The sequence below is a fragment of the Globicephala melas genome, chromosome 5 (genome assembly GCF_963455315.2).
Source record: "Globicephala melas chromosome 5, mGloMel1.2, whole genome shotgun sequence".
In the NCBI taxonomy this organism is placed as follows: Eukaryota; Metazoa; Chordata; class Mammalia; order Artiodactyla; family Delphinidae; genus Globicephala; species Globicephala melas.
Genome location: NC_083318.1, coordinates 89,471,460 through 89,497,784, shown reverse-complemented (window position 1 = coordinate 89,497,784; position 26,325 = coordinate 89,471,460). Strand labels below are relative to the sequence as shown.

Genomic DNA, 26,325 nt, shown 5'->3' with positions numbered 1-26,325 from the left:
TTTTACTTATTTATTAAGCAAATATTTAATTTAGTAACAAATTCATTTACATCAAACAAAAACAATCTATACAATATCATGAGACAATTTAAATATTTATGGTAATTACAGATTTGAAACAGTCTCTTTTTCAAAGATCAGTGCATCTAAACTGTTTAACTCACTAAATTATCATCTTTGAATATTAAGAAACCAAAAATAAGAAATGATATTTTAAAAAGGAAAATGATAGTTTCAAAGTAAAAGTAACTCTTCCTCTCATTAAAAGCCACAGAATTTTTCTAAAATGTCAAGTAGAAAGGTTAAATACAAAGAAAACACACTGCACACTGCACACCTTAACTACACAAAGTTGAAAGAAATCTATACGTACAGACCTAAATCTATACATACAGACCTAAAATGAACCCATGCAGATTTTTTAAATTACAACTATTTTACCCCTTGCCTTCTTTATTAATATATGTATTTACTAACATATAATCAACAAAAAATGATAATGCTTTCAAGATATATAACATAAAGCAAGATCATTTTTATCAGTAATTTCTCTTAAAGGAGGGGGAAAAATACTTCAGGTATAATCCAACAGAGAAGCAAAGCAAACTATGAAGTGAAAAGTGATGATGATGTTCTCAAAGTAGAAATGTGTGACTTTTATTTACTTTTAAATAAAACTCTAAATAGTAGGCTGCCTAATTAATCGAGACAGTAGGGGAAGTAGGAGGCAGGAAATAAGAGCTGGGACTAACTAAACAGACTTAACTGCTAAGAAGAAAATCTACCTTGTCTTCAGTTTCCCTTTTGACAGCTCACCAAGTATAAAGAAAGACTACTCATTCCCAGTATAGCATCAATAAAAAATAAAATGGAAAAATGTATCCCTCACTATGTCCCACTAACATTTTACCTATAAAAATGGGAAGAAATTAAGGAAAACTATAATTCCACCTCAAATGACTTAAAGACAATCATAGATTAAGCCAATCTTTTAACTATAGTAGTAATACTCCATTCTAAAAGAATGGTCTGAGAAGGGAAAAAGCAGGTAGCTATTTAAGTTCCAAATAAATTCAACCTTTCTATTCATGTAATAATCTTCAGTTATCTTTTAAGTATAGAAACATTTTCTCTTTAATCCTACAAAATCCCATGCAAAAGATGAAGACTCACTCATACCACAGATGTAGAAACAAATGCAGGAAAAAGATTAAATGATTTATAAGTTATGCCATTACAAACCGGGAACAAAGTCTAATCTGCTTCTCTACAAATGTATTATAGACACATTAATAAATCAGTGAAGTAATTAAATACTAAACCTGGTCTTATCTTCCACATAAATTAAGGCAGAAGGGAAGGCACCTGATCAAAAGTATTTAAAATAAAACCTCATCATACTTTTTCTAGGGATTCCTTAAATTCCACTTTTCAATTTTTAAAAGGTACACTAATTTACACAGGACACATTACCATTTACTATGTAACATTAAAGTCTGTAGTTAAGAAATTGGTCAGTGAGATGAGAAGCACCAGAAAAAAAAAAAAAAGTCAACCGGCTGAGGAGGATAATAGAGGAGAAAGACAGAAGGGGGCTGGGTCCTTTATGATGCAGCTTAGCCACTATAATGATTCTGGAACCATCTACCCCCAGACTTCTTGTTGTAAGGGATACTTAAATGTCTTTCTTTTTTAAAAGCCCCAAAAAAGAAAAGAAGAAAAAAAAAAAGGAAAAAAGAAAAACTAGCTATAAACTTTTATATAGGATTCATTAAAAAAAATTTTTTCTTGGAACAAAAATAGTTAAAAACTTGGGTTTAGAAGAGAGACTTGTATGAATATGGACCTATGAAGATACACAAAGCTGAAGTATGTGTAATCATTTGGCTGCCTGCAGTCTTCAGCAAGATCACAAAGTGCTCAAAAATTCTTTTACCTGAGGGGAGGAAAAAAATATTAATATAATTCCTTGGCTAATTTGAGATATCTAATATTCATTTTCAATTAAAAGTATCTACACAGTTGAAGACCTCAACTGTATAAGTAACTCTATCACAAAGCCATATCATTTAGTTTCAAAAGAAATATTAACAAATACTTCAGTATTAGAAGATGAATGACCTAAAATGTCATCACAGGAGTCATTAAATTTACATCTAAGATTGATACAGTTCTATAATAGCCATAACACTAATTTTGTTATCTCTTTATAATACCATAGACTACTGACATGTGCAGCTTTAGTACTGATAACATTAATAATTGCAACGGTTTAATAAGTCTAAAGGTCCTGATTATGTATGTAACCTATGTAACAAATTTATAATTTTTCTGAAGCACAAATCTGAATCATATATACACACTGTAATATTAGTATGTGAGGAAAGGTCATATAAGTAGTGAATGAACTTAGCCAACTGGCCAACGTCACAATTCACGATACTGCTCTCTACGTATTCTAGGCTGCAGAGTAATTCTGAATAGACAAAGATTACCACCTTGCAAAAATACCTGAAAAAGAAAGCAAACTTCTAGTAAAACTAATTAAACCAAAAATAAATAATAATATGAAATGGTGATTATTAATCAAAATACTGAAGTGTTAGATAAAATTAAAAAGTGGTTTTACAGATTCGTCTAGTTAAAATGATGGCTGGCTGACTTAATTTTATTTATTTTGTTTTAACAGTATCACAAATGAATTCTGTACTAGGTTTTTTAACATCATTAAATTAGTATGAAGAGGTCACTTGAATTTTCCAGATATGCTTTTCTTTATATCATGGGAAAAACAACTATATGCTACAGTAGTTATCTATAAATGGTGAGATTTTCAAAATTCTTGAGATACATCCCTTATAAATGTTAAATACCTATTATAGTAAACAGCAGACATTTTGTGACAGGAAAAAAGAAAAATAAGATTTCTCTCAAAACTAAACAAACAACAAAAAAATGTGGCTTCTTCTTTAGCTCTTAGATCACTAAGTTAATTAACATGGATATAAGGATATTTGTTATACAAATCCCATTACTATTCTCTGTCAAGTGTTCATCAATAGGTTCTCTGCCAGTCCCTTTATGAATATGAGCACCACTCACTTTATAGAATATAGTCAACTTCCAAATAGATGGAGGATAGATCAACTCTGATTAGGACAATGACTCAATGATTAGGCAGTGCCAAGTTATCACTGACAAGGTCCCAAATAGAACTCAAAACTAAAAATCTTTAATCTCAAGACTCTAGTTAGTAGAAAAATGGATGAGATCCATATCCTACAGCTTCAAACATCTTCCATACTGAATTTAGTTGAAAAAGATTAATTTCACAAATAGTTTATTATTATCTAAAGATTGGTGGTATAGGGAAGAGGGGAAGAAAAGGGAACAAAGCAGAGGAGTGAGCAAGAACTTTTGTTAACGTGGTTACCCCTATAATACAGATAAAGAAACTAAAGGATAAAGAAGGTCCTCATTTTAGCTAAGGCTACAAAGCTAGAAGTTGAAGTTAAGATGAGAATCTAAACAGTCTAAATCCCTCTAAAGCTCTTAACTGTCTCTTAATATAACTTTATGTAATCTTTCCTTAGAAAATTGTTTTCTCACAAATTTAGAACACTTCTTTAGACAAAACAAATATTATTTATAGTCTTTGTATAAATCTACCTTTTCAACCAGACTGTCATGTTTGTCTTTAAAGTCTTCATTAACATCCAGTGTTAAGATAGGCACTTCTTGTAGATAATCAAAGTTGGTTCTGTTTGAAAAGAGAGAGATGAACAAAATAATTAGAAAAAGCAACAAATAAAAGAGAAATACTAAAAAATTATTCTTATGTCTTCACTGGAAAACAAAATGTTATCAATCATTTTATATTAAAATTATCCTGCCAAGTACTTCATCTGGCAGTCCCTTCTTTCTCACCTAGATTTACTATACATGTCTAAAAATCTCAGGTATAAAATATATAAAGTTAGGCATTGTGAAATGTAATTCTCTTCAAAAACCAAAATCATACCATAAAGTAGGAATGTTTGCTTTTTCTTAGAATTTTGCTGTCTTTTTTAAAAAATACATTTATTTATTTATTTATTTATGGCTGCATTGGGTCTTCGTTGCTGCACAAGGGCTTTCTCTACTTGTGGAGAGCAGGGGCTACTCTTCATTGCGGAGCGTGGGCTTCTCATTGCGGTGGCTTCTCTTGTTGCGGAGCACAGGCTCTAGGTGCGAGGGCTTCAGTAATTGTGGCGCATGGGCTTAGTTGCTCCATGGCATGTGGGATCTTCCCGGATCAGGGCTCAAACCTGTGTCCCCTGCATTGGCAGGTGGATTCTTAACCACTGCACCACCAAGGAAATCCAGGAATGTTTGCACTTTATAGATGAGAAAACTAAAGCCCAGGGAGGTCACTCTAAGGCTCAGAGCTTGTCTAAGGTTGTATACTAGTAAGTGAGATGCGTCTGAACCAAGATCTGACTAATGACAGAGTACAGTGATCTAAGAAACAAACTTGAAATATCTTAAAATTCTCTCTGAAAGAGTATAGGTATATCTCAGAGATACTGCAGGTTTGGTTCCAGACCACTGCAGTAAAGTGAGTATCACAACAAAGCAAATATTGCAACAAGCAAGTCACACAAATTTTTTGGTTTCCCCGTGCATACAAAAGTTACATTTACTCTATACTGCAGTCTATTAAGTGTGCAATAGCATTATGTGTAAAAAAAATGTACATACCTTAATTTAAAAATACTTTATTGCTAAAAAATGCTAACCATCATCTGAGCCTTTAGAGAGTCACATAATCTTTTTGCTGGTGAAGGGTTTAAAATATTGCAAGAATTTATAAAATGTGATGTAGAGACACAACATTAGGAAATGCTGTTGGAAAAATGGTGCCAACAGACTTGCTTGACATAGGGTTGCCACAGACCTTCCATTTGTAAGAAATGCAGCATATGTGAAGCACAATAAAGTGAAGTGCTATACAACAAGGTATGCTTGTACCTAAATAATGTATACAGATATATTTCCTACTTTATCCCTTATTGTGAAATTCCATATATTATGCTGTAAATACTGCTGGGGGAGATTAGCTATAAAAACTTTAAAAAAATAGGATCTCATTGCAGTAAAAAGAATCAAAATCCATACTTAATTCTGGGAGATCCTACAATACTAATAAATAAAAATGGCTGAAAATGAAAAATTATACATGATTTGGATTAAAATTTGATAAAGGAATTTAAAATGAATAGTAAATAAGAATAAGGAAGTCTTACTTTACTGTTCTATGCAGGAGCCAGCTTTCATGCTTATAGTGAAGCTTCTCTAAGTATTCAAGAGGAATGCCTTGTTCTTCATTTCTTCCCCGTAAATATATTCTATTCAAGCATTTCTAAAAGCAAGCAATAAGAAACAGGTAGTAGGAGTGGAGGAGGCAAGGAACAATTATTCTTGACGGCTGCCATTAAATTTTTCCTTAGTGTCTCTTTAGTTATGCTAGCCAAAATCTCTATTTATTTTCCCTAGGAAGTTGAAGTAGTTCATTTTCCCCTCCTTGTGCTTTTCAACCATTTGGTAGCTCTAAACCAAGTGTTACTCTCAAAAATAAGTCAAAATATGTGTATAAACTTTTGGCATCCATACTTGAAATAAACTGTATAAAATAAGTTTAGTTAAAAATCAAATAATTTACCTGTGATAAACCATGATGGAAAAGAATATGAAAAAGAATATAAATATGTATAACTGAGTCACTCTGCGGTACAGCAGAAATTAAACACAACATTGTAAATCAACTATTCTTCAATAAAATTTTGTTAAAAATTTAAAAGTTCAGGGACTTCCATGGTGACGCAGTGGTTAAGAATCCGCCTGCCAGAGGAAGGAACACTCCCAAACTCATTCTATGAGGCCACCATCACCCTGATACGAAAACCAGACAAAGATACTACAAAAAAAGAAAATTACAGACCAATATCACTGATGAATATAGATGCAAAAATCCTCAACAAAATACTAGCAAACAGAATCCAACAACACATTAAAAGGATCATACACCATGATCAAGTGGGATTTATCCCAGGGATGCAAGGATTCTTCAATATACGCAAATCATTGTGATACACCATATTAACAAATTGAAGAATAAAAACCATATGATCATCTCAATAGATGCAGAAAAAGCTTCTGACAAAATTCAACACCCATTTATGATAAAAACTCTCCAGAAAGTGGGCATAGGGGGAACCTACCTCAACATAATAAAGGCCATATACGACAAACCCACAGCAAACATCATTCTCAATGGTGCAAAACTGAAAGCATTTCTTCTAAGATCAAGAACGAGACAAGGATGTCTACTCTCACCACTATTATTCAACATAGTTTTGGAAGTCCTAGCCACGGCAATCAGAGAAGAAAAAGAAATAACAGGAATACAAATTGGAAAAGAAGAAGTAAAACTGTCACTGTTTGCAGATGACAGGATACTATACATAGAGAATACTAAAAATGCCACCAGAAAACTACTAGAGCTAATCAATGAATTTGGTAAACTTGCAGGATACAAAATTAATGCACAGAAATCTCTTGCATTCCTATACACTAATGATGAAAAATCTGAAAGACAAATTATGGAAACACTCCCATTTACCATTGCATCAAAGAGAATAAAATACCTAGGAATAAACCTACCTAGGGAAACAAAAGACTTGCATGCAGAAAACTATGACACTGATGAAAGAAATTAAAGATGATACAAATAGATGGAGAGATATACCATGTTCTTGGATTGGAAGAATCAACATTGTGAAAATGACTCTACTACCCAAAGCAATCTACAGACTCGATGCAATCCCTATCAAACTACCACTGGCATTATTCACAGAACTAGAACAAAAAATTTCACAATTTGTATGGAAACACAAAAGACCCCGAATAGCCAAAGCAATCTTGAGAAAGAAAAACAGAGCTGAAGGAATCAGGCTCCCTGACTTCAGACTATACTGCAAAGCTACAATAATCAAGACAGTATGGTACTGGCACAAAAACAGAAAGATAGATCAATGGAACAGTATAGAAAGCCCAGAGATAAACCCACGAACATATGGTCACCTTATCTTTGATAAAGGAGGCAAGGGTATACAATGGAGAAAAGACAGCCTCTTCAATAGTGGTGCTGGGAAAACTGGATAGCTACATGTAAAAGAATGAAATTAGAACACTCCCTAACACCATACACAAAAATAAACTCAAAATGGATTAAAGACCTAAATGTAAGGCCAGACACTATAAAACTCTTAGAGGAAAACATAGGCAGAAACTCTATGACATAAATCATAGCAAGATCCTTTTTGACCCACCTCCTAGAGAAATGGAAATAAAAATAAACAAATGGGACCTAATGAAACTTAAAAGCTTTTGCACAGCTAAGGAAACCATAAACAAGACCAAAAGACAACCCTCAGAATGGGAGAAAATATTTGCAAATGAAGCAACTGACAAAGGATTAATCTCCAAAATTTACAAGCAGCTGATGCAGCTCACTATCAAAAAAACAAAAAACCCAATCCAAAAATGGGCAGAAGACCTAAATAGACATTTCTTCAAAGAAGATATACAGATTGCCAACAAACACATGAAAGAATGCTCAACATCATTAATCATTAGAGAAATGCAAATCAAAACTACAATGTGATATCATCTCACACCAGTCAGAATGGCCATCATCAAAAAATCTACAAACAATAAATACTGGAGAGGGTATGGAGAAAAGGGAACCCTTATACACTGTTGGTAGAAATGTAAATTGATACAGCCACTATGGAGAACAGTATGGAGGTCCCTTAAAATCTAAAAATAGAATTACCATATGACCCAGTAATCCCACTACTGGGCATATACCCTGAGAAAACCATAATTCAAAAAGAGTCATGTACCAATATGTTCACTGCAGCTCTATATACAATAGCCAGGACATGGAAGCAACCTAAGTGTCCATCGACAGATCAGTGGATAAAGAAGATGTGGCACCTATATACAAAGGAATATTACTCAGCCATAAAAAGAAACAAAATTGAGTTATTTGTAGTGAGGTGGATGGATCTAGAGTCTGTCATACAGAGTGAAGTAAGTCAGAAAGAGAAAAACAAATACTGTATGCTAACACATATATATATGGAATCTTAAAAAAAATGGTCATGAAGAACCTAGGGAAAAGAGGGGAATAAAGACCCAGACCTACTAGAAAATGGACTTGAGGACACAGGCAGGGGGAAGAGTAAGCTGGGACAAAGTGTGAGAGTGGTAGTATATATATGGACATATAAACACTACCAAATGTAAAATAGATAGCTAGTGGGAAGCAGTCGCATAGCACAGGGAGATCAGCTCGGTGCTTTGTGACCAGCTAGAAGGGTGGGATAGGGAGGGTGGGAGGGAGGGAGATGCAAGAGGGAAGAGATATGGGGACATATGTATATGTATAACTGATTCACTTTGTTATAAATCAGAAACTAACACACCATTGTAAAGCAATTATACTCCAATAAAAATATATATATAAAAAAAAGAGTAAACCAAAAAAAAAAAAAAAAGAAGAGCCAGGCAATACAGGATCCACAAGAGATAAGTGAATAGGTGTCTCAAGAGGATAAGAATAAAAAATCCAAAAACAGCAAATTTGAAACAGAATGGCAGAACAACCAGCCCAGGCTGGAGCATGGAGCTTTGAGGTTTTGAGTCATTTCAGGATATTTGAGGCAGTAGGCTATGTAGTATAAGGAGCTGGAGCTGATCTTCCTGAAGAAAACGAAGAGTCTTGAGAGGTTGTGCCTTCATTAAAAGAGAGCTAGTAAAATTCCATCCACAAGCCCGAGTGAGAGAGAGGGAGCCTGAAAACATTTCAAGACAATGACTTGAAAATAAATAATTCACCAGTGAGAACCTGAAATCACAGGCCTCAGACACATGTAGCACTGGGGTGCTAATTCACACAACTGACACTGCATGTGAATCCTCAAGATGAGGAATTACCATCGAACTGTTCCATACCCTTGAGGCTCTTATCTCTAAAGACCATGGGAAAAATAGAAATGAGTTAAAATGGAATAGACTGTAACAAAGAGTGGTAACCAGAATAGAATGCTTTTTGTTTTTGTTTTTTTAAATAAATTTATTTGTTTAAAAATATTTAAAAAATAAAATAAAGTTTTGTGTTAGACTTTAAGATATTGACTATGAATGTTTCTAGCAGAATGAAATTATTAGTATTCTTCATGTTTTCTTCTATATTTGTATATACTATTTTCATAATTAAAAACAAAAATTCTTTTCAAAAATAAAAGTGAATTTCAAAATTATTATTGTTAAATTCTGGCTTACTTGACATTAGAAGAGGAAAAAAATCTTCCCTTGGAATCAGAAACCTAGTTTCTTTGAAAATTCAGCTTCAATAGCAATACGGTATTCTTTCAGGCTAGAAGTCATGGCATTTACATTCACCAGAGCCTACTTTGTGACTTAGGGAAGAAACAGGAATAAAAAACAGAGAAAAATGGGGATGCAAGCACCAAAACCAGAAATTCCTTAACAAATGTAAGCTCTTATTTAGGTTACTTTTATGAAAGGCATCTATCTACTTGGTCTTCCTGGATTCATAACATAATTTCATATGTAAACAAGAATAGCTATTTACAACCTATGACAAAAAGCACATTTTCAAGTAACCTCCCTTAACTGAAAATGGCAAGGGTCCTCTAAGGCTCTTCTCAACTACAGCTGCTACTGCCCACCCATTCCAAGCCACAAACAACCATAAAGGATTTCTTGAAATGGACCTCCACCAACTTGGCCAGTCCTTCAGCAAACATTTACTGAGCTCCCACTATGTACCCAGGCCCTATTCTAGGCACTGGAAATTCAACAGTAATTAAAATACCCAAAGTTCTACCTCATGAAGCCTACATTCTAGGGGTTGCTTTAGAAAGTTTCTTAATGCAGCTGTGATAGATGACAGACCCTGAGAAAGTCAGGAGGAAATAATGAAGAACAGAACTGAGGAAGAACAGAGAAGGGGCCTAAAAGAGCAACTTTCAAATGTGGGCTTACAGTTTGTTTAGGAAAAAAGAATGTTTCTATCTACACAGTTATGAGTTTCTAATTTGGAGGTGGGGAGTGGAGTTAAACTAAATCGCCTTCATTGCATACCACTGAAGGGATTTCTAAATATTATTCTGAAATGTCAATGGACAAAACAAATTTTTATTGTTTCTCACCTCTGGAGTGGCTCGAAGATAAATGATTCCATCCAGTTCAAGGCTTTGGCCAAACTGGTTATTCATCCAGTCATGCCAGTCTTGATAAATGGTCCACTCTGTTTCATTCATGCAGTCAGATTCATACAAATTAGATGCAAAAATATACCTGCAAGAGAGTCTACATCAACACATAAATTTTTTCCAAAAAGCACAAAGAAAAAACGGATCTACTAAATGGACATGAAACATTCTCCTAAACCCATGGCAGATAATGCCTTGGTTAGCAGAAAAAAACAACAGCAGAAGAAAACAACACATTATCTCCAACTACAGAAAATATGTACTTGGCCAGTGGTTCCCAAAAATGTGGTGTGAGAACCCCTGGTGGTCCCCAAGACCCTTCTAGGGGTTCTGTGAGAGACCAGATTACTTTATATACTGTACTTCAACCAAAAGCTTACAACTGCTTAAAAACAGAAGCACAAATGAGAATACAGCTGACTTCTATTAAGTCAGACACTGAAGAGATCTGCAAAGTTTCAAACAATGCTACTCTTCTCCCTAATTTTTTGTGAAAGATATAATTTTCACATCTTTTTTATGTTTATATGTAATGGATTTATTATTACTAACTTTAAATAATAAATGTTTTTTATATTTCTCAACCTTAATATCTAATAACATAAATATCAATAAGACACGAAGCTCTTTGGGCTCCTTAATAATTATTAAGAATGAAAGGGGTCCTAAAGTTTGAGAACCTCAGATCTAACTCTAGTAAAACAATCCTTACATAATAAGCAGGGTAATTCTAAGCCTCCCTTAGAGATATATGATCTCCTAGCTCCAGGTGCAAGTCTAGAATACAGATCCAGATTTAACTAGAGCAGATAAGAATTTTAAGAGAGTTGGAAGAAAAAAAACTTCTCTGCAAATTTGAATGAGATGAGATGGCCACTATACCAGTTTCCATGGCAGCTAGCAATTATGCTAGAACTTCCCTAATGGCATTAGTACCAAACTGCTGAAGGTATTAAATGTCATTTTCCATCTCAAATATCCAACTCAGCCTCTCTTATTACTTTGATTCCCAGGAAACAGGAAAAAAAAGTCCACTTCTAAGCCAAGATTCCAAACTGACAAGTACAGTCATTTATATATACCTGTCACTATACACAGATCGTTCAAAAAATAATACAGGTTTCTCTGCATCTTTGAGCTTGCCATTGAGAGCAGCAAGCTGAGCTCGTATTCGACTGAGGCAGGCATATGACTGGAAGGTGAAAGACCACCGTTCAGGTTTCTCATACATCATCTGAAGAACATTCCCACCACTTTTCTGAGACGTTGTCAGTTCCTATTTTGAATTTGAAAAAGGAAACAAAAAGCAATGATCAATAGGGCTATTTTAATATTTTTTAAGTTAAAAAAATTGGATAAATAAAAAAACCCAAAAAACCCAATTTAAAAAATGGGTAGAAGACCTGAATATACATTTTTCCAAAGATATACAGATGGCTAATAGGCATATGAAAATATGCTCAACATTGCTAATTTAGAGAAACACAAATCAAGACAATGAGATATTCACACCTGCCTCTGAACACAGTGAAATTACTTATTGCTCTTACAAAATATCACAAAAGTTTACTAGTAACACTGCTTTGTTCAGATTTCTAGCCTAGCACCTTCCCTGGACAGAGTACGATGTGTTTAAGTAATTAAACAGGCAAAGCCGTCTTAGGTCCCTTCCAGTATTCCTATCACACTGAAAAACTCCTGAGATACCTTGGTGGTATCTACTTGCTAATCTCTCTCCAACCACAGCATCCACTTTTCTATATTCTGTAGAGCCAATTTCCTGTTATTAGATTTTTATATAATCTGATTAAAGTCATTTATATTAGGGAATATCTGATTTCAACCATGAATTTTTTTTAAAGAGGCTTGGTATCCTCAATGAATCATTTGCAAAAAATATAGAAAATAATTTTGAGCATCTTTCCATTGCCACTTCACTACTACAGGCCAAAGTCAGCAAATCCTAACATTCGAAGCTTCCAAATCAAAAAAAAGGGGAGGGTGGGGGTAAAGAGAAAGAAGCCACTGAAATTTCTTCCTTTTTTTTATTTTATAAATTTATTTATTTATTTTTGGCTTCACTGGGTCTTCGTTGCTGAGTGCGGGCTTTCTCTAGTTGTGGTGAGCGGGGGCTTCACTTCATTGCGGTGTATGGGCTTCTCGTTGCAGTGTCTTCTCTTGCTGTGGAGCACAGGCTCTAGGTGCACGGGCTTCAGTAGTTGCAGCATGCAGGCTCAGTAGTTGTGGCTCGTGGGCTCTAGAGCACAGGCTCAGTAGTTGTGGCGCACAGGCTTAGTCGCTCCACAGCACGTGGGATCTTCCCGGACCAGGGGTCGAACCCGTGTCTCCTGCACTGGCAGGCGGATTCTTAACAACTGTGCCACCAGGGAAGTCCCTGAAATTTCTTCCTTTGAATGACAGTATTTTCTTTCTTTTTAAATTAAAACTGACTGCACAGTAATAGAATATATTAGAATACTTTTGATATTAGAGTTGTCAGATTAAGAAAGAAAAAACAAGGGACATCCCTGACGATCCAGTGGTTAAGACTCCACACTCCCAATGCAAGGGACATGGGTTCGATCCCTGGTCAGAGAACTAAGATCCATCCTATGTGCCGCGTGGCCAAATAAAATAAAAATTTAAAAAAAGAAAGAAAGAAGAAACAAAACCCAGGACCCAGGGATGCTTCATCATCTTTTCTATGTCAAGCTATATAAAGATTCCCCCAACAGCTATACAGTCTTTAATCTTGTTTTCTAACTTTCAAGGAATAAAATATGACTGCCTAATTCCTATTCTCAATCCTAGTTCAAATACCCCTGAACACTTCCTGAAAGTTCATGCTCAATGTAGGTGGTTTTCCTCTGAGGAAAAAAAAAAAAAATCCAGAAGTGTAAACATTACAACGGACCTCAGTTTCAGTTAAGAACGAAAAACCACACAAACACATGACACTTTGAGGCAGAATTTAAATTTCATACCACAAACCACATAATTAAGTGAAACTTCTTCTCAAAACTGGAAGAAAAAAAAGATAAAATGGCAAGAGGCTAACAGTCAACAATAGGGCTGTTTAGAAATACTGAGCAGATGATGAACTGAAATAAGGGTAAAGTAACTGCCTTCCCAAACTGCTTAAAGAATAAATTTAATTTTATTAGTTTCAAGGGCCTTTGTTAATTTAATTATGAACTGACTTTCCACTTATTCATCATCATCCAGGGAGAAAATGTTTCATACAAGTGAATTTTTCCAGCTAAATGAAGTATATCAACTCAACCAAAACTTTCGTGTAGTTATTTTTATAAAGAGGACAGTATTGTCTATTTTATTTTCCTACCCTAGTAAGCATAGCATTTTGGAAATTACTCTTAGTAACAGAGACAACTTTATGAACACTGACTGCTGGATTTATAAGAGAACTTAGCTAAAGAGCACAAGCTGCTATTCCACACATTAAAAAAAAATTAATTAATTTTTAAAAATTTAAGAAAATATATCAGGCACAGAAACACTAGTATGAAAAGATATATGTACCCTTAGGTTCATTGCAGCATTATTTACAATAGCCAAAATATGGAAACAACCTAAGTGTCTGTAGACAGATGAATGGATAAAGATGTGGTGTATGTATACAATGGAATACTACTTGGCCATAAAAGAGAACAAAATCTTGCCATTTGAAACAACATTAATGGAACTTAAGGGTATTATGCTAAGTGAAACAGGTCAGACAGAGAAAGACAAATACCACATGATACCATTTACATGTGGAATCAAACAAACAAAACCAAACCCCCAGCCTCACAGGTCTAGATGGGGGGTTGCCAGAGTGGAGGGAGGTAGGGGATGTGGGGTGAAATGGGTAAAGGGGATCAAGAAGTACAAATTTCCAGTTATAAAATAAATAAGCACAGCATGCGGGATAGAGTCAATGATATTGTATCAACTTAGTATGGTGACAGTACCTAGACTTCCTGTGGTGATCATTTTTACAATGTACACAAATGTTGAATCACTATATTGGACACCTGAAACTAATACAATATTATATGTCAATTATAGCTCAATAAAATATATTTAAATATTAAATACATAATATTAAATTATTAATTATCAAATAATCAAAAAATATACATTAAAAAGTTTTTTTACTTGACACTAAAAGAGGGGCAGAGGTGTAGTGGTATTTACATATACATGGAATTCTCTGCAGTATAAATGTTAATTCAAAACACAAAATTTAAGTCTTGGATTAGTCTGCTCTATCCCTGGTTGCATTATCTGTAGCTTACTTAGCATATTTTCAAAAAAGAATGTGCTTAGGAATGTGAACACAAAGGCCATATTTAAGTTTTCTTAAAAGTTTATTTTTTATGTCTTAGATTTAGAAAATAAAGAATTTTCGTTGAAGAACTAGTAAGTTCATTACACAAAATATCCCTTCATTAAGAAAATATACTTCAATTTTAATGATAATTATAATAATATCTACTGTTTATTATTTATTTTATGCCAGGGACTACATGAAAAGTTTTACATACATTATCTCGACCCTATGAAATAGTCATTACTGACACTATTTTATAAATTTTAAAAATGGGGCTCAAAAAGGTTGAATAACTCATTAATATCAATATATCTGGTAAGCAGCAAAACTAGGATTCAAGCCTAAGACTGACAATAAAGCCATATTCTTTCCAAAATGTTGATCTGCTATTAAATACTGAAGTTATATCATATCTATAAAGCAAGTAATACTTAATTTGATTTCTTGAAGGGAGATATTCAGATACTATGTGGATAATTAACTGGTGCTGGTGCTCTGTATTTTAATAATTTTATCTTAGACATGGATAACTTTACATAATTATACAATAGAGAATTCACTAATGACATAAATACAAATTCACTAGTGAAAATACACCTGAGTTATATTTATAAATAAAACTAACCGTGAAAAACAATTTTTTGTCTTTATCATTATCTGGGCTTACTATTTCAGGTTGTCTTTGGTGCACAAATACCTATTACCAAAATAACCATCAACTTTATTTTGTTTTGTTTTGTTTCTGGCTGCGCCCCAAGGCTTGTGGGATGTTAGCTCCCTGACTAGGGATCGAACCCATGCCCCCTGCAATGGAAGAGCGGAGTCCTAACCACTTGGACCACCAGAGAATCCCCTAAAATAACCCATTAACTTTAAAATAAACTTCAACAACTTCTACATTGATTAATTAAACATGGCACTTTTGAGTTTAAGTTACATTAACAAATATATTTAAAGTACTTCTATTTAGAAATTGCGTGTGATAGATACTACTACGTGTTCCCTAAAACCAGGTTGTTTTTCTTCCTGGACACACAGCTAGGCTTTATTTCCCAGTCTCCCTTGTAATTAACTATAGCCAGAAGACTCAGTTCTAGCCAGTGGAAGTAGGGCAGAAGCAATGTTTATCATGTCCAGGCTGGACCCATAAAAACCTCTCAAAAGCGATGATTCTTTCTTTATTCATCAACTGGAAGCAAAAGACACCAAGGCCCTAGAGCAGCAGTTTTCAACTTCAACTCCAGGGCAGGGGTACCAAAGTATGATCCCCATAACAGCAGCATCAACCTCACTTGGGAACTTGAGAGAAATGCACATTTTCAACACCCCACTGCCAGACCTATTAAATCAGAAACTGGGGTTGAGGGCCAAGTCTTTGTTTTAACAAGTCCTCCAGGTGACTCTGCTGAACCACTAAAGTTTGAAGCACTGTCCTAGAGGTTAGATGAGCCACACATTAGAAGGGGTCTGGGTCTCTGAGTGACAGCATGGTATGCCATCCACTCAATACGATATTGTACTGTACACTGCCTGAGAAATGAAATTTTATCATCTTAAACCACAGAGACTTTACTATAGCAGCAAGTATTACCTTAAATTTACCTGATACGGACTTCCTTGGTGGCGCAGTGGTTAAGAATGCACCACAACTACTGAGCCTGCGCTCTAGAGCCCACGAGCCACAACTACTGAAGCCTGTGCTCCCACAACAAGAGAAGCCACCACAATGAGAAGCCCATGCACCATAATGAAGAGTAGCCCCTGCTCACCATAACTAGAGAAAGTCTGCAAGCAGCAACGAAGACCCAATGCAGCCAAAAATAAAATTTAAAAAAAAATGACTTATCAAAAAATATGCTGTTGTTTCACAGATAAGTATATTTTATCCCTTCTTTCAGAGTTACTAATTTTTCAGTGACTTCTTAGTGGTAAGAAGTGTTAGATAAAAGTAAAATAGCATTTCACAGTAAATAACAAAGATCTCCCAAAAGAATTCAGCTCACTGAGAGAAACAGACTAAAAATATCTTCCTAACAGTCTGTAGACCTCAAAAAATAGGCTAAAAGAAAGCAATTAAATCAAAGCTTTAGGCTTAAATAATAACATAAATCACCAAATAAAGCACATTGTTATTTGAAATAAATCTTTAATACAAAGACTGATAATCATCTGGGTCGTATGATTTAAAGATACTCTTACCATGGGAGGAGAAGGGAGGGGAGACTACATAATCTTTCTAGGTACTTTCTCCCTCTTTATTTTGCTATAATTGGTGGGAGCTCATCGATAGTATAGCAACATTTCAGCCACTAGATGGCAGGTAAAAAACAAAACCAGCTAAACATGCAGGTGCAAATTAAATTACTGACTAGGGGAAGAGATCAAAGGTACCAGCAGCCCAACTCTTCCCATCCCAGTGTTGCTGCCAAGAAGTGTGATTAAATAGAGAACATTCGAAGTAGGACTGGCCTTACCAGAGTTGGGTCTGAAGACAGTCTACTTCTCACTATTGACAGCACACTAAGAAAGCTTAGATTTGGATAGTGGTTCACACTATAATCCCAAGGAATAGGTCAGGGATGGGTCTGGGGAAGAAGGGCCCCAGGATGAGGGAAGAAATTCCATTTCTTGAGGTCCAGGAAAAAAGAAAATATCCAAAGATACTGAGAACCCACCCACTCATTACTACCCTCACACTCCGCTACCTTATCCCCAAAATACTATCCCCACAATCTGAAACTCCACCTAAGTGGAGAGGATTAACAACATAGTAGCCTTTAATACACACACAAAATTAAAACTATCCTCCAAGAATGTACACAAATATACAAAATCCAATGAAGTTTACCAAATTGTAACATGGTGGAGACATGACTGGATTACAGGAAACTGATGAAAGTATATGTTAATGAAAGTATATGTTAACAATAATAGTAGGTTCACTTGCATGGTAGTTATAAAGAACGTTTGGAATTTTGACTCTAGTACACAGGAAGAAAATGCTCCAGCCCATAAACATGAATATCAGATCCATGAAGCCAATTCTTAAAATGGAGACAGATGCATCAATGCATCTTAGTCTGATGACATCAGTCATTAAGATAATATAACTAATTCCCCTGAGCTCTGATTCTAAGCTTAATAGACAACCTTCTTATTATAAATTGGCTTCCCATGTATATTAATGCAATGTTTTCAACCTCTCCTCTCTAACACAACTAAAGGGTTCAATACACTCCTAACACTAACAGTGATTCACTAGGACAGTCATTTTTAACCAGGAGGCATCCCACATATTTAAATTCCCAAGGGATTGTTTGTTGTTTGAAAAAGCACCAAATCCTTGAGATCTTAAAAGTTCCTTCTACTGGGCCTATATAGAGAATGGGTTGACCTACATCAATGAATCTGATAATTACATTTCTCTCTGCAAATTAAAATTTTTGACATTATAGTTTTTATATATGTTCCTGTGTGCTTGGTTAATATAAGGTACACTGGGAATTCCCTGGCGGTCCAGTGGTTAGGACTCTGTGCTTCCATTGCAGGAGGCACAGGTTCAATCCTTGGTGGTCGGGGAACTAAGCCGTGCAGTGCGACCAAAAAAAAAAAAAAAAAAGTAAGGTACACTGAGAGGCAGAAACATTTAATGTGCCAACAAACCAGTTATACATGTTTAATATGAGTTAGAAGCTATGATATTAAAATTAGAATGGACCTTAAATGAAGGTCACCTAATCCAATCTAGTCTAACATTCCCCCAATGAAAGAGTTCCTTCTGTATTTCTCACATTGGTTTAATTTGGCTACTTTCTACCTAACCCCTGAGAATGACTGCACTGACAGTTGACCCCAGAAATGAGGGGGAGAAAGACTATTTTTAGAACACAGGTCTCTCATTTCTAAATGTAAGCAAACTTGAATAGGGCACTTTGAAAGAGGCCACAAGACATACTTTAAGAGGCAAAAATGCAGGGTGAGGGAAGACAGAAGATCCAAAGGAAAATGGGCAAAAGAACCTGAAAAGGGACTTTACAAAAGGAATTCAAATGGCAAATTAATTAATTAATTAAAGGAGCACCATCTCATTAGCAATCAGGAAAATATAAATTTAAACATAAAAGATATTAAATGTTCGACAGAATAATAAAATTTAGGAAGCTGGACAATACTAAATACTGGCAAAGGGGTGGACCAGTGACAGCTTCAGTACACTGTGGGGAATGTAAACTGGTAAAACCATTTCAGAAAACAGGCATCAAACACATACCCACCACCCAGTAATTTTACTTCTTATTCCAAGAGAAACCCTTGCATGTGTACACCAGGATTCATATTCCTAACAGGGCTGTTTTTACAGCAACTAAAGTAGGAACCGCTCAAAAACTGATTAAAGGTATAGAATGGACCAACAGTGATATATGAACACAACTGAATACCATATGGCAATGAAAATGAACAAGCTATAGCTGCATGCAACAATATAGACAAATTTCACAAACTTATTAAGCAAAATAAGCAAGAGGAAAAGGAATGCAAACAGATGATTTCATTTATACAACATTAAAAAACAGACAAAACATTATATTTCTTAGAGATATGTTCATGTACATAAAATTCTTTTTAGAAAGCAGAAAAATTATTATCACAAGAATTATTTTATGTGAGTGATTACCCCTAGCGGAGTTATTACCCTTGGGAAGGAGATACTGTGACCTGAGAAGAACAAACAGGGACTTCTTGAACGAGAAGGTAATGGTCTATTTCTTGACCTCGGTGATGGTTACAAAGATGATAGCCTTCAAATTGTTCTTTAAACTGTACATAGGTTTATATACTTTTCTATAGTTATATCATATGTCAATAAAAAATGTTAAAAGAAGCAAATAAATTTACCCACTTTAAAACTCTACTTAAGGCTAACTCTGCCCTTCCTCAAAGACCAGACTGAAATATCAATTTCTTAAGAAGATGGAGTCCATATGGGAAGGAAGTCCCTTCAGGGTTTAGTCCTAGATTATTCAAAGGATTGGGGTGTAGTGAGTTGGGTCCCAGACCTAAAGTTAACTATGTTTGGCAAACAGGTATCTGAGAAAATACTTGTGGTTATTAAAAACCAGTGTCCCCAAAGTCTGCAGAGTACCTTGGCTGGTGACTCCTCCTTGTATATATGATTCCCATTTTAAATATTCAATTATTATTCCTAGATTCCCTAGACCAACAGCTAAACTTTTAAAATGAGACTTTTTTTTCAAAACCTCTCTGTCCTCCTCAGACCTAACAAAGTAAGTTTCTAGCACACATTTCCATTTTTCCATTTCTGCTATGCTGCTTTCAATTTCAATTCTCATTTCTCCAGAAATAAAAATCTTAGCAATCAGATCTCTCTTCATACACATACAATAAAGTTTGCTGTAAAGAATGGAATTTAACGATTATGCCCTCTTTCTCATTTGTAGTGTAGGATGGAAAGTTCTGGGAAATTGAAACTTGTGTCCAGGGTGAAAGTCCGACATGAACGAAAGTACAAAAATAATGGCTGTCTCTAAGACAAAAGTCCTGAAAAATAAACTAGTAAAATTCAGCTATTGGGTAGCTGTTTTTGCTTTTCTTATTTACCTATTTTTAAACAAAATGTAAAAAGCCACGCAAGAAATTTAACTTAAAATTAGATTTTTTAAAAATGTTTTAATTGGGCTTCCTGGTGGCACAGTGGTTGAGAATCTGCCTTCTAATGCAGGGGACACGGGTTCGACCCCTGGTCTGGGAGGATCCCACATGCCGCGGAGCAACTAGGCCCGTGAGCCACAACTACTGAGCTTGCGCGTCTGGAGCCTGTGCTCCGCAACAAGAGAAGCCGTGATAGTGAGAGGCCTGCGCACCGCGATGAAGAGTGCCCCCTGCTTGCCACAACTAGAGAAAGCCCTCGCACAGAAACGAAGACCCAACACAGCAAAAATTAATTAATTAATAAACTCCTACCCCCAACATCTTCTTTAAAAAAAAAGTTTTAATTAATTTTTTAAAACTTTTAAAATTCTACTTAGATGCAATGGAGTGCATAATCTTAAGTGCATAGTTCAATGCGTGTTATACATATATATACACTTCCACATAACTACTGCCCAATAAAGATACAGACTTAGAGCTATATTTAAAACTTCGTTTGTTTGCTTTTTTTAAATTTATTTATTTTTGGCTGCGTGGGGTCTTTGTTGCTGCGTGTGGGCTTTCTCTAGTTGTGGCGAGCGGGGGCTGCTCTTCATTGCAGTGTGCGGGCTTCTCACTCCAGTGGTTTCTCTTGCTGTGGAGCACAGGCTCTAGGCACACGGGCTCAGTAGTTGTGGCTTGCGGGCTCCAGAGTGCAGGCTCAGTAGTTGTGGTGCACAGGCTTCGTTGCTCCGTGGCATGTGGAATCGTCCAGGACCAGGGCTTGAACCCGTGTTCCCTGCACCGGCAGGAGGATTCTTAACCACTGTGCCACCAGGGAAGCCCTATATTTGAAAGTTTTATTGCAAAAGGAAAAAAAACAAAACAAAAAAAATCCAAGAATACAACTGTCCTCTAAATCAAAAATTTTTATTTTATTAAATAAAGTTTATTTTCATACCTTAAATTCATCCTGAGTACTCTGAACATTGCACCACCTGGCAACAGGTTCAGGAACCACTTCCCAATCCTCACAGACTTGTTTAAGGATATTCACAAATGTTGACTTCCCAGCAGCTGTTGTGAGAGGAAAAGTGAAACTGAGGAAGGAAATTTATCAGGAAAAAAATGCCAAGACAGCCATCAGCTTTTACAAAATTTATAATAGCAAACAATAGAAAAAAGAAAAGCATTCGATTTTATAAACTTTCTCTTTTAGACTTTATTTAAATGAAAAGTAAAAGGATCCCTGCCCACCTGTATTAAGCTCATTTGTTTGTTACTGTTTTTAGTTTACCAAAGCCATGGAACAGAATTTTAAAAATTCTAGGGAATTTCCTGGAGGTCCAGTGATTAGAACTCCGCACTTCCAATTCAGGGGGGATGGGTCCCATCCCTGGTCTGGTCCAGGAACTAAGATCCCGCAAGCTGCTCAGCGCGGCCAAAAAAAAAAAAAAAAAAAAAGGTAAAAATTCTAGTCCTAGACTTACTTTCCTTAACAAAACAGAGATAACTGTGGAAAGTGGTTAAGGCTATTATCCCACTTAATTAGGTATGTAATTTTGGGCAAGTCACTGAACCTCTCAGAACCTGTTTCCTCATAATACAATGGAGACTGTAATAATAATACCCTCCTCATGGAAACTGCTGTGATAAATAAGTAAACTATCACAACAGTGACAGTCATTCCAGGCTCTTGCATTTTCAAAATTTTCCTCTCTACTGGCTCTATTTGTTCAGTTTACAAACAAACTCAGGTTTTTCCTATCTAAAACCAATCTAGAAACAACCAAATAAACCACAAAATTAATATAAAGATGCATCCAGGGAATTCCCTGGTGGTCCAGTAGTTAGGACTCTGAGCTCTCACTGCCAAGGGCCAGGGTTCAATCCCTGGTCGGGGAACTAAGATTCAACAAGCCAAGCAGTGTGGCCAGAAAAAAAAAAAAAAAAAAAGCATCCAATTCCCAGAGTTTTAGGATGGGAAATAATATGATTATTATATGACACTAATTATCATATGACACTATGGCTAACAGAAATTATAAAAATATTTTTGCAAAACACTTCCTACAAGCAATAGCCAAGTTTTTTCTGCTTCACTTTTATGGTTCTGTGCACTCTATCAAACTCCTTAAAAAAAAAAAAGTTGTATAGACTTTACTTCTCCCTGATCATTCACTAGTTTCTGAGATATCTAGAAGGAAAAAAAGAAAACAGTTTGGGTGTAACCAAGACATTATATTCACTATTTTAAAATTATCTGGGAGGGTTTCCCTGGTGGCGCAGTGGTTGAGAGTCCGCCTGCCGATGCAGGGGACACGGGTTCGTGCCCTGGTCCGGGAAGATCCCACATGACGCGGAGCAGCTAGGCCCGTGGGCCATGGCCACTGAGCCTGCGCGTCCGGAGCCTGTGCTCTGTGGGAGAGGCCACAACAGTAAGAGGCCCGTGTACCGGGAAAAAAAAAAAATCTGGGAATTCATTCAATTTAATAGTAGGGAAAGTCTAGACCTAGAATTTGACACGGTTTAACAATACTCTTAATGACCACCACACCCTTCCTATCTGAAGTCACCAAATGTGATTATATTAGTCATCTCTGGTCAGCATGATGTTTTCTCTCTCTCTCCATATATATGAATACAAATGCACACGCACACAGATAAACATATAAAAAACAGCAACTGAAGCAAAGCCTCCTCTTCCTTATAAACTGGATCCAAAGAGGGCAAAAAGAACTTACCTTTGACTTGAAGAACTATAATCAAACCTAAAACATTACATAGGTCGATAGAAAAGAAAAAAAAAAAAAAAGAGGAAGGGTCAATCAGAAGGTAACACAGAGAGAAGAGTTAAGAAGCAAAACACAAAAGTCATATTACCACCAGAGGACAGGCAAAAAACTTTTAAGGATAAACTAGATGACCATGAGGTTTAATCATAGGAAAAACACTGGTGGACCACAAATTTCATGTGAAGAGGGTAAGCACAGAAACTGTAAGGCATTAAGAAGTGAATGGAAGCATATAAAACGTTCACCAGACATTCACTGAGCTAGACGGAGGAAGGAAGGAAAACATGATATTCAGAAAGAGCACCCAAGGAACACATTAAAACACCAGCCATCAGCTAGAGTCTGAAAGCACTTAAGGCTAGAGCATTCAGCTTTCTTCTGATACTGCTTACAAACAGAAAAAGTTCATGTGGTCATACTCTGAAATTTTAAGAGTAATAACAGTTACTCTCTAAAATTACTCTTTATTTCAAGCAGTGTAAAAATAGTTACCTGCAGTTCCCAATCAGACTAATATCCAGTTCCTTAACTTTTGAGGAGGAAATGGGGGGCTTGAAAATAAGCTAATTAATAAATTAAAATTCTAGGAAGGCAAAGGAGAACAAGAACCAAGGACACTGATGTTAATACTTTAAAAAGTCATGGGACCTAACAAAATTATTGATGCCAAGTAGGCATAATGATGCCAAAAATCATTCTATACAGACCATTAAGATGAGAAGTAGGTAAGGACTCCAAAATCTAACGTAAGAGAGTAATTTAGTTAGAGAACATGAGAAAACAAGTTACATGAGTATGAAATGAAAATGACCAGTTAAAGTTCAAATTCTAGAAAATAGACGAATCATGAAATAGTCTTCTATAAACAGATTAGCATATATGGCTTATTTGGGTCTGGCAAATAAGGCGGAGGGCACATGAACAACAGTATAAGAGCATTAATAAACAGCAAATGACAAAGCTGCAGTGTCAGGGAAAACAGTTAAGTGGTAAGTGACATATCCCATCTAAAGAGCAAATGGTTCTCTTACAGAAACACAGTGCTACCAGATCTTCAGATTTTTCAAGAGAAGCCAAGAACCTAGATGTTTATGGGAAATCTCAACATTTGTAAATGCTACCAACTAATTAAAAATGTTTTTTTCAAAGTTGGGCATGCCAATATTGTGTAACTGCAGGCCATCAGTTTGCAACTCCTTCCAGTGTGGGTAATGGGGAGGTCAGAGAATTTTAAGCAAGGGATAACACAATCACATTTGTATACACAAAGACTGCTCTGGAAGAATTTTGAGAAATTGGAGAGGGGGTGATATATTAGGAAATTATTTTAGGTGCTGAAAAGATTAAAGATGCTTGGAAGGAAGTAAATTTCCAGATATGATACATTGCTTCAGTGGATTTAGGAAAGGGAAGGGATTGTGGTATAAATCTGAGAGGTTGTTCATTCAAATTTACTTTTGAAAAGGTTTTGTTCATCTACTTTCTCCTGTCTTTATACATGGTCTTCTATATCCAATAAGTAGCTGTGAGGAATCATACTAGTAAACATTCACCTTCAAAGAACTTATCCAGCTAAGAAGAAATGAGAGTCTATTACATTGATCTTTCCCACTGGTGCCTTAATATTGGAGCAATGAAACAAGATGTCCTCTTTGAGGGTGTGTCCAGCTTTTCCTATTCCTTGGAATGCTGCTAAAGCACCTGTTTGCCTTGCCTTTTAAAAGAAGTACAAGTGCTTTCAGCACAGTAAGAATTAAAATTTGCTGTATGCATGAATGGCCAGTACCTAACTTGGAACCAAAAAAACCAAAATCCTATCAAAACAGGAAGTACCAGGCATAGGTTTCCTGTGGTAGGAAATAGAGAAGAATTGGACGTTCTCATGTATCTTGCAAAATGACATCTGGGTTAAGAACAGAAACAGCAGTGGTCTTTGAATCATAACACAATGTTTACTTGGATGTTGGGTAGGGAGTGAGGAACTCCTTCTGCTAAGATCATTTAAAAATTCTTTCCTTGTACTTGAATGTTTACAGCAGTTTTATTCATAATCTAAATACTGGAAACAATCCAAATGTCCACAATTGGGAGAGAGAAATTGTGGTATATCCGTGCAGTGGAATACTACTCAGAAACAAAAAAGAACAAACCACAGATACAAGCAACATGAATAAATGTAAAAGCATTATGCTAAACTAGAGAAGCAAGACACAAAAGGCTACATACTCTATGAATCCATTTATATGACATTCTGAAAAAGGCAAAACTTACAGGATTAGAAATCAGATTACCGCTTGCCAGGGGATAGGAATGGAGAGGAGACTGACTACAAAGAAGCAAGAGGGAACTTTCTGCAGGGATGGAGATGTTCTGAATCTTGATCATGGTGGTAGTAAAACACTGTATGTTTGTCAAACCTCATAGAGGGGTATACCTAAAAAGGAATCCTTTAACTTATGTATATTGCACCTCAAGAACTGACATACAGACACATCCAAAAAAAACACCACACACCGCAAAAACAAAACCCTTCCCAAACAAAGAGGATGAAAGGGACCCCAAGCGCGCCTCACAAGGCCCGCAGGCCTAGGCCGGCCGCCTGACGCCCAGGAGTCACGAACACCCTCGTGGCACGGGAGGGAAGCTGGAGAGGCAAGAGAAGGGTGCTTTCGGCGGCTGGGGAATTTGAGGGCGCGTCTGCAAGCACAGGAGCAGGCTGGGAGGAAAGCCCTCAATGAGGAGGAGCAGGGATGAGGCGAAGGGGCGCTTCAGCCGCCGCTGCCGCGACTACCCCTGCTTTGGGACCAACACTTCCCGAGGCTCCTTACCGATGTTCCCTTCGATGGAAATTTTCTTGATGCGGGTCCCCTCAGAGCTGGCTGCGGGAGATGGGCAGCTCCTCTTGGGTGGGGTGGCCATGCCTCGTCTTGTGGCGGCCCCGAGCGCGTCGGGCAGGGAGCGCTGGGAGGTGGTCAAAGGTGTGCGCGACTGGGCCGCCGCCGCCGCGGAGCTCGCCTTGAACCGCAGGCTCTCTGGCCGGCGGGTACCCGGGTTTGATTTTGGCGCGCGGCTGCAGCTGCCGACTGAGGCGGGACTGTGAAGTGGCCGCCCGCCCAGCGGGGAAGCCACGCCCCGGCCTTCCCCTAAACCTGAGTTCCCTCCTGGGCCCCTCCGCCGGAGCCCGCCTCGCGCGGGGCCCCTG

General features: G+C 36.5%; 1 protein-coding gene across 1 annotated transcript; it reads right to left on the bottom strand.

Moving 5' to 3' along the window:
* Nucleotides 1–1,536: 1,536 nt before the first annotated feature.
* On the bottom strand, nucleotides 1,537–26,325 carry DCK (deoxycytidine kinase). Its single transcript, XM_030877821.2, has 7 exons — nucleotides 25,952–26,325; nucleotides 21,290–21,405; nucleotides 11,429–11,622; nucleotides 10,284–10,431; nucleotides 5,286–5,401; nucleotides 3,670–3,760; nucleotides 1,537–1,936 (listed from the first exon to the last, which is right to left on the bottom strand). Exons 1-7 carry the CDS (start codon nucleotides 26,040–26,042, stop codon nucleotides 1,910–1,912), a joined length of 783 nt encoding a protein of 260 aa, XP_030733681.1. The 5' UTR covers nucleotides 26,043–26,325; the 3' UTR covers nucleotides 1,537–1,909.